We start from the raw sequence: 13924 nt of genomic DNA on the forward strand, positions 1-13924 counted from the left end.
TGCTTTGAGGCTCAGTTACCTGTTCACTGGTTTCTAACTGACAGTAAAAAATATTAGCTTAGCACAGTGGTTCCCAAACTTTTTCTTCTGCGCCCCCCCAGTGGTTTCCAAATATTTTCTGCGCCCCCCTATGGATTACAAATGGCTGTCTGGTTGAAGACGCGTGTGACTTGGGGGGGTAGGAGGGGAGGGGGTCGACTTTTTTGGGGGCAAAATGAATGTACGTAGCTGAAAACAGACACCAACATCAGTAGCCTACAAGGTACTTGTTAAGCTTAAGGTTCTGTATTGATATTAGCTAGTCATCTTTTAGCTAACATTACCTGCATCCAGCAGCTTTACTCAACTCAGTCGGTTAGTTTGGAGGGAAAAACTGTGAAAAGTTCTTTGCGTTTTGCTGGTTTGCTGCCGTGATTCTAACACAACCCTACGTAGCTCCGCACAGCAGCAGCAGGTCTCCTTCACAGGTGGAAACCCAGCGCGAGCGTCGTAGCGCTCGTGTTGCGTTTAAAGGCGGCTCGGAAAAACAGGTTACAACATGTTAACAACGGACAGTTTTAACTGTTGATAAAAGTGACAGAGGACACAAACATGGGAAGTGTGGAAGCCTCTACTGTATCAAATTGACATAGGAATAACAGAGAGTTGGCCATTCTAAGGTAAAAACCCAGCGCATTCAGTGTTCATGTTTTGTTTTTTTTTCATCCAGACGGCTTCCCGCGCCCCCCCTGCAATGACACGGCGCCCCCCCCGTAGGGGGCGCGCCCCACAGTTTGGGAACCTCTGGCTTAAGGAATGATGACAATAAAATATTGATTCTTAAAGGGAGTGTACTATGCAAAATTCACATTTTGTACACTTTTGTACTTTCATTTGAGGTTCTTCTGCTACTAAAAACAGTGCTTAAAAAGGTGATATTTCATAATCTAAAAATGATTTTATACAAAAAAAAAACAAAACAAACATATTTTGTACAGCCCATAGACCAATCCTGAAAATTTTCCTGGAAAAATCTTGACTTTTGGAATAAATGTCTCTCTGTCAGATGAAGTCAGGTTTCATTCGCCTTCAGGCGGTCTGCAGGTCCAGGAAGTACTACAGAAGCTACCGGATCACTCGCTGCCGCATCACCCTCATCCAAGCCCGCTGCCGGGGCTTCCTTGTCCGGCAAACCTTCTGGAGACGCCTCCGAGCCGTGTTGACCCTCCAGGCCTACACCAGAGGCATGATAGCCAGACGCCTCTGCCAGAGGCTCAGGGCCGAGGTAAATGGTTACTACATTTACTACTGCTACCTACACCTCATTGACCTGCCAGAAAGACATGGAGACTGGCTGTGAGGGAGTGCCTGTTAATAAATATTTGAATATTTGTATACATTTATAACAGAATTACACTAGGAAGGAGCAGAGGCCTGTGTGAAAGCTATCCTTCCCTTTTCATATCAGCCAGTAGCATCAAAGACCTGGTCATGTTTTGGTTCAATGTTGCTGCCAACATTCCCCGTTTCTTCTTCTTCTATCCAGCTGTCATTCTTTCTGTTGCGGGAATGACCAGAATAGGTGCTACAATACAGACATTTATGTTTTGTAACTTATAATTTACTCCTTTGCCAAATATTTTTTTATAAATTAATCCAGTTTTAACTGTTAAAATTGTGTCTTGAAAACCTGAATTTAAAGAAAAAATCACATTATTACTATAAAACATACAGGTTTTATTTCTATAGGAAATACTGCCTCATATGTAATGTTATTAAAATTAGATCAATAAAGGCATTTAAACAATGTTTGGGCTGCAACTAACAATTATTTTTGTCATTGATTATTCTTATGATTAATTGAGTAATATAATAATATAGTAAGAAATAATTTGCACATTGTGCAGATTTTTCATTTAACCAACCTATTTTATACAATATTTGAAATACTTAAAATGCCATAGTGTATACTTGATCATTTGTTGTAAAGGATACAACTATAGCTGAAAAATACTTCTAACATCCAGATGTGAAAAGCTCAGTTCTTTCTGAGCCACTGACCATCAATTGAATTAATCATGTCTCATTTGCCTCCTAATTTAGTAATAACAAATCTACTATTTAAAATGATGTCCTACTGCAGAGAAAATAATTAACATTTTCAGACTTAAACATACGTTTGATGATGTTGAAAGGTTTATTAGTCTAAAAACTAAAGCATCATGCCTCTCAGATGTTTTGTTATACATTTCATTATACAGTCATTGTATTGAGTCATATCTGACAGAGATGCTCTGTCGTTTGTGTTTATGGGTTGAGGAACAGGAGCAAGACCTGATATAATTTTCTAACAGCAACATATCTGCAAATCGGCATGACTACAATATTTTTATCCTCAAATGTCCAGTGGTTGTGGGAAGCACAAGGAATGTTTTTGGTTGATTTACTAAAATAATCCATTTTAATTTTGCAAACTAAATATTGAGCTCGATTTACATGCTTACTTGCTTATTTATTTTTAATCTTAAATTAATTTATGTTATGATGTAAACTAATTCATTTTGAATTTGTTTAAATCTGCTTTTTTAAAAACTATGGAGCAGTTAAGTATAAATTGGCTTATTCTTGATAAACATGAATACAAGCGAAGGTTCTTGAGTGCCCTCTACTGGCCTGGGGGCCTTAATAAGTGGCACAGTTTGCTTATGCCTCTGGCTGGCTCTCCTTTATAAATGAAAACAATGGTGTTCATTGAAAATTAGCTGGAGCAGCATTTGCTTCACATCATTATTACTATTATTATTATTGTTTTGTTCTCACTTGCTTTGTATTTTTGTTTTTATATTGATTTATTGTGGGTTTATCTTTTTTGCTTCCTCATCCTTGTGTGTTGCCCTTGGAAACGTGATGTCAGAAAGTATAACTACTATTACCTGTGGGCCTTAAATGATTCTGCTGTGTTCTGTTTGTGTTTTGTTAAACAAATAAAATTGTCTTTGGAAAAGAAAAGATTAAAGGTTTACCATTTTGATATGTATTCACTGTTTATTAATTCAACTACTGTGGACTCCAAGCAGCGTATCAAAGCTGCTCAGACACATGTCCGCTAGATTACAACAAAATAAAAGTCATGAGTTGAATCAACTACGCTGGACTTCATAAAGGGGGATCAACATAATTCATCCTGCAGTAAAACTCATAATTATTTCTAGATACAAGTTTTGATTGTATTTGTTTTTTTGTTTTTGTTTGTTTGTTTCTACAAATCTTTTTTTTTTAATTACATCATTTTTTTAAGTTTCAAAGACTTGTAGTTTCTGTTCCGTATAATTTCGGAATATAAAGAAATTATAATTTTTGTTCTACAACATTTTCATGATTATAAATAAAATGTGGCTATAAATTATACAAAAAATAAAATATTTATTCTTATTTGTAATACTACTAATAATTACTATTCAGTGTGTTTGCACCTCCTTAAATGTCTTAAAAACTAAGTTGGCCTTAAATATGCTAGTCACAGTTCTATTTAATTTTGTATATTCTACATGTCTTTATTATTACTGTTATTATTAATGTTATTATTTATTATTTATAATAGTAGAAAAAAGTAGTAGAGCAAAATAAGCAACAAATAAGGAGGGCTTTTTAATTGAAACTAAACAATAACCAAACTTAACCAAACTTTTTCTTTGAGTTTTGAATAAGTCAGGAAACAGCTGCAGTTTTAACGTCTTCGAATGTGAACCGTGTTTTTCTGCTTTCTCATCTTAAAGCGTCAGCGGCGCCTGGAGGCTGAGCGGCAGCGCCTGGCTGAGGAGGAACAGCTCCGGAACCAGATGACGGTCCGGCGGGCCAAGGCAGAGGCCGAGAGGAAGCACCAGGAGCGGCTCTTCCAGTTGACCCAGCAGCAGGAGGAGCGGGAAAGGGAGGCGAAGGAGGAGGCGCGCAGGAAGAAGGAGCTGCTTGATCAGATGGAGAGGGAGAAAGAGCAGCCTGTCGACCACTCCGACATGGTGGACCGGATGTTTGGTTTCCTCGGGGACTCCGGACCGCTCCCGAACCAGGATGGACAGGCGCCGGCTGGGTTTGAAGTACATGTTCATGGTTTGATTAAATTTCTGCCAGAAAACTCAGAAATTTTGATATTAATTTTCCAGAAATGACAAGGACATTTCTGAGCTCCAAAAGTCAAAAATTTGCAATAAAAAATACAGAATTCGTAAGATTAGTCTTAGAGATTTTCAAGAAAATACTTGGAAATTTCTGAGCTCCAAATTGAAAATTTGCAAGGAAAAACTCATTTCAGATTTTTTTTTTTGGTCAGAAATTTGTTCTGTTTTTTTTTGTTTTTTTCTTTATCTACGTACAGTGAACCTAATATGCCGTCATACGTCTAAGCTTCGGTGAAAGTTAGATAAAATTATTCAAATACAAAGAAATGTACCTGAAGCATCATTTAATCAATCAATCAATCAATCAATCACAATCAATCACTATTTAATCAATCACATTGACTGATTTGGTGGTTGTGAGCAACCTTTAACTTTATTTAAACTCAGTGAAAACCATTTGATGCATTGTACCTGATGTGAGTTAGTTTGTTGCTAACTCACATCTGCAGAAGTCAAGATAAGAAAAGAAAGCCTGAGAATAGTGAAGAATTGAGTTAAGAATATCCTCTAAAATGTAAAAAAAAAAAAACAACAACCATTATTAAACAACATCATTGCATACATGTATTACCTTACCAAACTATAAAACCCATAACACCAAAAATGGTTGTGGGTTTCACATGTTCTCCATATTAAAATAATTTCCTTGTTTTTTTATCCTGATAGTAAATCTTAGTATCGAGGTTCTGAAAGTGACGTCCCACTTTTCTGTGCTCCCTCAGGATTTGGAGCAAACTCCTCGCGGTGAGGAAGCAGAAGAAGAGATGCTGAATGAAGCTCCGCCATTACCCGACGAGGAAGAGGAAGATCTGTCCGATTACAAGTTCTCCAAGTTTGCCGCCACCTACTTCCAGGGTCTTTCCACTCACACCTACATCAGGCGGCCGCTGAAGCAACCGCTGCTGTTTCACGAGGACGAAGGAGACCAGCTAGTGAGTTTCAGCTTCTGATTAGATTGTAGTAAAGAAACAAGCCGTAGGGGGCGGCCATGTTTGTTTTCAGTTCAGGGTGGAGCAGAAATGTGAACAGAAATAGTTCTGGCGTGCGTGGAAAATTGTGTGCATGTTGTTAATTCATTTTATTTATATTGAGCCAATTCAGAAAAGATGTCATTTCAAGTCACAACATAAACAGTTAAAAGTTGTATCCAATTATATAGAAAAACGTGTAATAAATAAGTCAAATTCTTGCAGATTCAGTTGTACAGACAGATTGAATCAAATAAAGTTTGATTTGATCATAGTTAGAGTATAATGCAGTTAGAAATCTAACTTTTCTTGTTTAAATTATGTAACACTTAGGGAAATCTTTTATTTTTTTAAATTTATGGTTTATCCAGACTGACCCAAAAGGGTCAATATATCATATTTATTTTATATTTTATGGCTATTAGAAACCAGGATGAAGGGGAATCACAGCTAAGTGGTAGATGTCAGTGTTTCCCTCATATCCCTGGTGCAAACAGCAGAATAAATAAAATATAAAACTAAAAAATATGCAATCAAAACAAAATACCTCTGAAAAACATGATAAATAATGTAGGGTGCTTTATCCAAGAACATTCATGGAAAATTTTGTGGAAGAAAAACATTGTGATTGAAAAATTGTCACACGAGAGTACCCTGTGATGAGCTCATCAAAGATCTGATTAAAACCTCTTTTTCCATGTCTTCCAGGCTGCGTTAGCTGTGTGGATTACTGTGTTGAGGTTCATGGGTGACCTGCCAGAACCAAAATGCCAGATAGTCATCAACGACGGCAGTGAGAAGATCCCCGTCATGACCAAGATCTACGAAACCCTCGGCAAGAGGACCTACAAGAGGGAGCTGCAGGAGCTGCAGGTGGAGGAAGAGGTGAGGCAGTGCTGCTCAGCGTCTTATCGCTTATTTTCTGAGAAGGAAACTTGATCCACTTTTGTCTCTACAGAACAGCTCCATAGAGTCTCAGAAGAGGAACAGCGTCAGACATAAGCTGGTGTCTCTAACTCTGAAGAGGAAATCAAAGATAACAGAAGAGGTCAGGTTTGTTCATGTTTACAAACTGGATTAGGGTTAATTCAGTGGTAAAAATAAAGGCATTATGGGTAAAATCTACAGAACCCTTCGAAGAAGATGTTTTGGTTCTATGTAATGGATGCAAGTTATCGATTGAATTCATGTAAAACTGATCTTATTGACTGACTAACGATTAATTAAAAAGCATCTATTTTCTTAAAACCTTCAGGGTTATTTTGCATAAAGGGACCAGCGTTCCACCAAAAGTCTTAGTTACAAAAGTCAAGCATTTTCAACTTTTTAAAATCAGAAAATTTACAAAAGTCAAAAATGTTAGGGTAGGGTTAACCCTAACCCTAACCCTTTCAACAACAATTTTTAGATTAATCTTAAAATGATTTTCTTTTTTTTCTGGTACATTTTTGACTTTTCAAACTCAGAAATTTTCAAGTTTTTTTCTAAAGAAATTCCGAGTTTAATCTCAGGGTTTTTTTGTGGAAATGTTCTCCTTTTTCATGGAGTGGGATGTTTCATAATAAGCTGAATTCAAAAAATTTACTGTAATTTTCAACACTTTTTTATGTCCGCTGTATTAAATACTAACTAAATAAGTAGAAAATTGTGGTTTGCTCACACTATAAAACTAGGACATATTTGTGAAATATAACATAACAAAACAGGAACTTCTAAGGTTGCTGAGTAGAAAAATAACAGATGACATTAATGAAAAATGTTAAACACACAGTATCGTCTGTTGCTCTTGAAGGAATGTTAAAACTTCTCTCCATGAAGTGCATCAACTCACAGCAGTCCTCAAAATCAACCTTCCTTAGTGACATCATGTGTTTTTTCCATCATGTTGCGATTTCTCAGTTTTGCCCTCAGGTTTTCTGTCATGACATCCTCGCCTTTGTAGCACTTCAATAATTTTTGATTGAGAAATTGTCAATCCTCCGTCTTACAGCTCGGCTGAATGAGTGCCATTGAAGTGATAACTTAAGGAGTTTGTAGAGTGTTTATTTTTCTAAACATAACCACTTAAAGTGCATTTTGCATCCCAAACTAGCCACTGTTTGGGCTGTTTCTCTTTACCTTCTGGAAAGTTCACCATCCCTTGACTTACCAGTGATGCCCTCTGTTGGACGGTGATCAAACTGAAACACTAAAAGAAGGTCTAAGTGCCCTTCATTAGTGAATCGATTGGAACTAATTTTAATCTAACAATCTACTAATAAACAATTACAGTGTTAATACTTTATTTTCACAATTTATCCTCCAGTAAAAGTCTTTCACTCCTTTATTTACCTCATCCGGAAGCTTTAAAGCTGAAAGTTTTTCCCTCTATCATCTGTAGGTCACCAGGCGGCTGACAGAGGGCATGGACTACAGCCTGCAGGGCAACAGCATGCTGGAGGATCGACCCACCTCCAACCTGGAGAAGCTCCACTTCATCATCGGAAACGGCATTTTACGGCCAACGCTCAGGTTCGCAGAGCAGATCCAAAGCCTTAGTGGTGTTGACAACCAGCTGCAGTTTGGTAGACACTGACAATGTGTCTTCTGATATTCTAAGTTACATTAGAATATTTAACTTAGAATATGGCTTGTTAAGTCAAGCCATTTTCTTGACTTAACATAACATAAATCTTTTTTTTTATGTGAAAATAAAAACACCAACTGGTTTTGCACTGAAGCCCAGCTGTTGTTTGGGTGGTGCGGGTATGGATGATATATAATTATCCCCCAGTGTGTAATGATGGGTTGTTAGGTCATGCACATGTGTTCAAACAGGACTGATTTGTGAGAATTTGGATGCAAAAACTTATAGCAGTAATGTCCCAGAATTGCATCATTTACTCTCAAAAAAAGCTACATTCAGTTTCTGAATCTGCATCTGCTGTAAATAAGCAGAATCATCCTAGTTGTTGTTGTTTGTGTTAAAAAAAATCCAAAAATGAAAAATATTTTTAGCAGAAATAGTTTTAAACCATAATATTAAAGTTGAAGAATTTAAAAATAAGGACACAGAATATTTTACAAAAAAAAAATCAATAATTGGTTAAAAAAAATATTAAAATACATTTAAAGCTGAATGTCTGATCAGCTTTAAGTGAACTCTGGAGTTTATATAGAATTGATTTATTATTGAGAAATGGCTGCATTGCTTTAAGACTTAAACACTCTTTCTCCAAACTCCAGGAGGAAAACAAGATCCACCAGTTCTGACTGAAGTGTCAGATACTGTGTGTGTGAGTGTGTGTGTGTGTTGTATTCATTCATCTCTGCTGCAGGGATGAGATCTACTGTCAGATCTGCAAACAGCTCACTCAGAACCCATCCAAAAGCAGCCATGCCCGGGGATGGATCCTCCTGTCTCTCTGTGTCGGCTGCTTCGCTCCGTCCGAGAAGTTTGTCAAAGTAAGAATGTTTAAGGGGAAATCATTTTATTCTCATTTTACTGGTGTTTTTTTTTGTAATCAATATTTAATGTGAAAAATATGGACTATAGTTTAGACGTTTGAAAGAAAACATAACTCTTATTTGTTTGTTTTCCTGAGAAAATGCCAATTGAAGCATTTTAAAAAATAAAATGTATAAGTTTAAATAGTTTCTTTTATTTTCCAATGGCACATAGGGCATTTAGGAGTGAGAAAATATAAAAGAGAAAAAATCTGTCCTTCCCAGCAGTGTGTTTGATAAAAATGTTTTTTCTGCTGTGTGGTCAGTATTTACGAACCTTTCTGAAGAACGGTCCTCCTGGTTACGCTCCGTACTGCGAAGAGAGGCTGAGGAGGACGTTTGCAAACCGCACACGAACCCAGCCGCCATCCTGGCTGGAGCTGCAGGTATAGACCTTCATGTCTCACTTGTAGCCCAAACCGCATAAAGCTTCCTGCTCAGCTTCTCTGGGATTTGGGAAAATCTGTATGTCTTATAGGAATTAGGTGGTTTTAAAAGAAAAAAATCAGGTTTTAAAGACATAATTTTAACAGTTAAAACTCCATAAGTTTTTTTAATGAATGCTGTTATTGCATTTAAGACAATAAAATGTTTATTTTGTATTTAAAAAGTTATTAGTTTATTTACATCTTTTAATGCATTTCTAATATTCGATAAAAGGCTTAGGTGTTTAAATGAAAAATCTACAGAATGTGGCCATTTTTTATCTGATTAATCAATACAGTAATCCATTACTAAGATCATTGCTAGGTGCAGCGCTGTCGTAAAGTTTATAAACAGAATAAATCAGAACCAACATAACAGAGCTGCTCCAACATGCTTCTAGTGTTGCTTAGTTAGTATAATTAGCGAGTTTCTGTGTGTTTTGTTTCCTTGAGGCGACCAAGTCCAAGAAGCCCATCATGCTGCCGGTGACGTTCATGGATGGCACCACCAAGACGCTGCTGGCGGACTCTGCCACTACGGCCTTCGAGCTCTGCAATGCCCTGGCGGACAAGATCAACCTGCGCGACCGCTTCGGGTTCTCCTTGTACATCGCTCTGTTCGATAAGGTATGGCCCGAAATGTCCCCATGATGTCATCCACTGCGGCGCCGCCACTGACGGACGCGTGTCTCCGTCAGGTGTCGTCTCTGGGCAGCGGCAGTGACCACGTCATGGATGCTGTGTCGCAGTGCGAGCAGTATGCCAAAGAGCAGGGTGCCCAGGAAAGGAACGCCCCCTGGAGGCTGTTCTTCAGGAAGGAGATCTTCAGCCCCTGGCACGACCCCACGGAGGACTACGTCGCCACAAACCTGATTTACCAGCAGATCGTCAGAGGAGTGAAGTTTGGAGAGTATCGCTGTGAGAAGGTCAGCAGCCACAATCTCTGAGACGAAGCAGATAGATGTTTGGGTAACACTTTATTTGAAGGGGGGTGAATAAGACTGTCATGACACTTTAATAAACATGACCTAACCCCTGTCATGAGCATGAATAAGCCTTCATGAATACTTATGACTGTTGTCATAAAGCGTCATTTGGTAAATTATGACACTTTTAATACAAAGTTGACATTATGCAAAATGTCTTTATTATGACAACTTGACATTAACCAAGAAATCATTACTGTTTAAACTTTACCTTTAATAATATAAAGTTACCTCATTTTTAAAGTGCAATCAGTAATACTTTTATAACAAATTTATATCAGTAATGATTTCTTGGTTAATGTCAAGTTGTCATAACAAAGACATTTTGAATAATGTCAACTTTGTATTAAAAATGTCATAATTTACCGAATGACGCTTTATGACAGCAGTCATAAATATTCATGAAGGCTTATTCATGTTCATGACAGGTGTTATGTCATGTTTATGACAGTGTCATGTCAGTCTTATTCACCCCCCTTCAAATAAAGTGTTACCGATGTTTGAGAGTTCCTCATATCTTCTGCTGTTTTTACAGTGAAAATTAACTTTCAGGGACATTTTGAGAGATTTAAATGTGATCATTTTAGTAACTTGATTCAAAATGCATTATGTAGTTATACATTTCAATATTTGTTTTTCATGTCTGACGAAGGAAGTCTGATTTTTAATCCAGTAGACACTCATTGTCGCCCTCCATGAAAAGACTAACAACTTGATCGTTAGATAAGCATTACATGCAGAGAGCTGTATCCAAGCATATTAATGGAAAGTTGAGTGGAAGAAAAATGTGCAGAAGTAACAGGTATAACAGTGAAGAAGCATCAGAAACTTCTTACCTGGGCTATGAAGTCCTTGTTTCATTGTGACATCCTTTAGTGATGCAGTAACTCATGCATAAGGAGCCCAAACCAACTGCTCAGTCCGTATACTTTCAGCATATGGACATACTCTTTATTAATTTTAACACATACTTGTGTTAAAATTAGGGCCAGGACCATAACACATTAATTTTGATATATTAATTACACAGATTTTTAAAAGTAATTAATTACTTTTTTGTTGTTGTTGTTTTACATACAAAAAAAAGAGGTTCCAATCAGAATATGTTTCTAGCACGCTTGTAAATCTGACGCACAAATGACATCCGCTAACATCAGCGATGGATGATAAAGCTACTTTTCTTGATCCATTTTTGAAATATTTGCTTCAAAAATTAGTCTGATGGGATGCTGAAAAGTCTATTGTTGTGCTAACAGGGGTTAGTTTATCAGTGACACTATTCAAGCCTAAAATAGCTTCTCAATACAAAACATGTAGCATTACACATGCTAATGCTAATGTCAGCGTCCACAGTTCACATTTCTAAAGAAGTTCCTTGAATGATCAGGAGATTCTGAAACACTTAAAAATTTAACTCCAACATAATGGTTAAATAACTAATAACAGATTAAAAACAGCAAATATCTTTGTTGTTGAGCTCATTCAATAATTTATCAGCAAAAGGGGTTTTAAATTGAAGATTTTGACAGTTTATAGTTTTTTATTAAAATTACAGACCTTCCAGTTAAATTCAGCTTTTGGTTGGTCTAATGCGATATCCTAACATTCCAAGATACTCAATTTTAAGTTCATTTGCCACAATGAAACATTAACAGAAATCAGCCCCAAAAATACTCTGTGCTGCCAAAAGTACAACCCACTCCTAATGTTTAGGGCTTAATGTGATGTTAGTCTACCTGGTGCAGCTGGAAAGGTGTTGAAATTGATGATAAAAAATTGTCCAAATAGTTTTTCTGTCCTGAAGCATTAAGTGTTCCTTTCACTTGCCTGTTGATCCCACTCACTTTCTCTGTGTTATGATACTGCTAACAATGAACTGTGGAGAATCTAGCAGTGAAGAGCACAGGCACCATGCAGGACTTCACTGAGCTCCTGAGAGTATTTTAGTACCTGCATAAGAACAGATTTTCAGGTCATATTAAACATTTTTGTTTAAACTGCGTCCATCCTCTGCAGGAGGAAGATCTGGCTGAGCTGGCCTCTCAGCAGTACTTTGTGGACTATGGCTCTGAGATCCTCCAGGAGCGCCTGCTCAGCCTCATCCCGTCCTACATCCCCGACAGAGAAGTCACCTCGACTAAGACTGCAGAGAAGTGGGCTCAGCTCATCATCAACGCCCACAAAAAGGTACCTGCTAAACTGCTCACTCTGAAAGGAGATAAACATAGACAGAACTGAGCAGACGAAAATCTCATTATCTAAAAGGAACATGTTTTATATAACCCTAACCTGTTCAGAGGAACATAATAGGTCACCTTTAAAACAACAAATCTTTGGTTTTATTTCTCACCGTTGAGCGATGGTGACTCACTGCATCTCCTCCTGCAGGGATTATACCACAAAAGGAGGCTGAACACTCAGAAGGTGAGGGAGGATGTTGTGGATTTCGCTCGGTTAAAGTGGCCTTTACTCTTCTCACGTTTCTACGAGGCCTTTAAATTCTCAGGTAAGGAGGTCAGGTTATTCTTATCTATGTTTCAGAAACACAGGAGTGGTGTTGATGATTTTAAATGGATATAATTGTCTGCTACAGGGCCCAGTCTGCCAAAGAATGATGTGATTGTGGCGGTGAACTGGACTGGGGTTTACTTTGTGGATGAGCAGGAGCAGGTTCTTCTGGAGCTGTCGTTCCCAGAAATCACAGCCGTGTCCAGCAGCAGGTAGGAGAATAGCTTATCCAATTAAATGTCAGAATGATTGATTAATTCTCAGAATAATCGATTTCGAATATAATTGTTAGTTGCAGCCCTACCATGTTCTTGAAGCTGTTGCTATGGAAATCACTTTAAAGTTTAAACTTTCATTGTCCAGAGGAGGAAAACTGCAAGGTCAGAGTTTCACACTCGCCACCATCAAAGGAGACGAGTACACCTTCACCTCCAACAACGCGGAGGACATCCGGGACCTGGTGGTCACCTTCCTCGAAGGTCTGAAGAAGAAGTCCAAATATGTGGTGGGACTGCTGGACTGTCCAAACCCTGGTGAGCTTCAGGATCGGTCTGGGGGAAGGTTCTGCTGTCCTGAACCGAGCTGTGACTCTCGCTGTGACCTCTGTCCTGCAGCTGGCGTTGACTCCACCTTCCTGAGCTTCTGTAAGGGGGATCTGATAATCCTGGATGAACATGACGGAGAACATGTGATGAACTCCGGCTGGGCGCACGGGGTCAACGACAGGACCAAGCAGAGAGGAGACTTCCCTGCCGACTGCGTCTACGTGCTGCCCACCATCACCAGGCCGCAATACGACATCGTGGTAAGAGCCAGTCATCAAGGTGAACGACTTTAACGCTCAGTCTGAACTTACTATGGTTCTGTTCCATCCTGGAACAGCGCCGCTCATGGTGGCATCATGCTGGACAAGCTCTGTTAGTTCTGATTTGTTCTTCTTGTAGATTTTGTTCATAAAATATTGCACAACTAAAAGTTGGCATAGGGACAAACTTTGAAAAGTGAGACACACAAAGAACACTGTATGTGAAGAACCATGCATACACTGCAAAAACTCAAGGACCTCTTACACAGAATTCATGTTTTGCACGTTTTTGTACTTCTATTTGAGTTTTTGGCAAGAAGTTAATGTTTTTTGGTGTCTGGAATAAGAGTCATTTAAAAAAACCTTCCAATTGTTAAGTCACATCAGTAGGCACTGCCATTCACCTGGCAACCCCAGCAGAGTTCCACCCGTTACCTAGCAACCAAAGCTAAGCTCCACCATTTTTGGTCAGTTGGTTTGTGTGAAAAATGTATTGAGCATGTTTTGTTTAGGCCATAGGCCTATCAAAACCTGTTAAAAGAAACATAATAACTCACCTTTAACTTGAGAATCTAATCCTGACCCTGGATAT

General features: G+C 38.2%; 1 protein-coding gene and 1 long non-coding RNA gene across 4 annotated transcripts in view; one reads left to right on the forward strand and one right to left on the reverse strand.

The window, feature by feature from the left end:
* The window catches only part of LOC106962410 (unconventional myosin-VIIa-like), a 42734-nt gene that overhangs the window by 22925 nt on the left and 5885 nt on the right, over positions 1-13924 (forward strand). For both annotated transcript variants that reach the window (XM_015056820.1, XM_015056821.1), the window contains 15 exons: positions 1046-1264; positions 3756-4073; positions 4877-5086; positions 5831-6007; positions 6081-6170; positions 7503-7633; positions 8440-8566; positions 8875-8994; positions 9487-9660; positions 9732-9959; positions 12036-12206; positions 12408-12525; positions 12613-12739; positions 12891-13060; positions 13142-13332. In XM_015056820.1, the coding sequence (XP_014912306.1) occupies positions 1046-1264; positions 3756-4073; positions 4877-5086; positions 5831-6007; positions 6081-6170; positions 7503-7633; positions 8440-8566; positions 8875-8994; positions 9487-9660; positions 9732-9959; positions 12036-12206; positions 12408-12525; positions 12613-12739; positions 12891-13060; positions 13142-13332 (2571 nt within the window). The remainder of the gene's footprint in view (positions 1-1045; positions 1265-3755; positions 4074-4876; positions 5087-5830; positions 6008-6080; positions 6171-7502; positions 7634-8439; positions 8567-8874; positions 8995-9486; positions 9661-9731; positions 9960-12035; positions 12207-12407; positions 12526-12612; positions 12740-12890; positions 13061-13141; positions 13333-13924) is intronic.
* Positions 5025-6062, reverse strand: LOC106962414 (uncharacterized). 2 transcript variants are annotated; one of them, XR_001427971.1, is made up of 3 exons: positions 5972-6062; positions 5768-5875; positions 5025-5100 (listed from the first exon to the last, which is right to left on the reverse strand). It is a non-coding gene; the product is annotated as an uncharacterized LOC106962414 (long non-coding RNA). The 2 variants fall into 2 exon arrangements; XR_001427972.1 differs by lacking the exon at positions 5025-5100 and having other exon boundaries at positions 5477-5875.

Source organism: Poecilia latipinna, unplaced genomic scaffold (genome assembly GCF_001443285.1).
Source record: "Poecilia latipinna isolate Pla-1442-1.1 unplaced genomic scaffold, P_latipinna-1.0 Scaffold1410, whole genome shotgun sequence".
Taxonomy (NCBI): domain Eukaryota; kingdom Metazoa; phylum Chordata; class Actinopteri; order Cyprinodontiformes; family Poeciliidae; genus Poecilia; species Poecilia latipinna.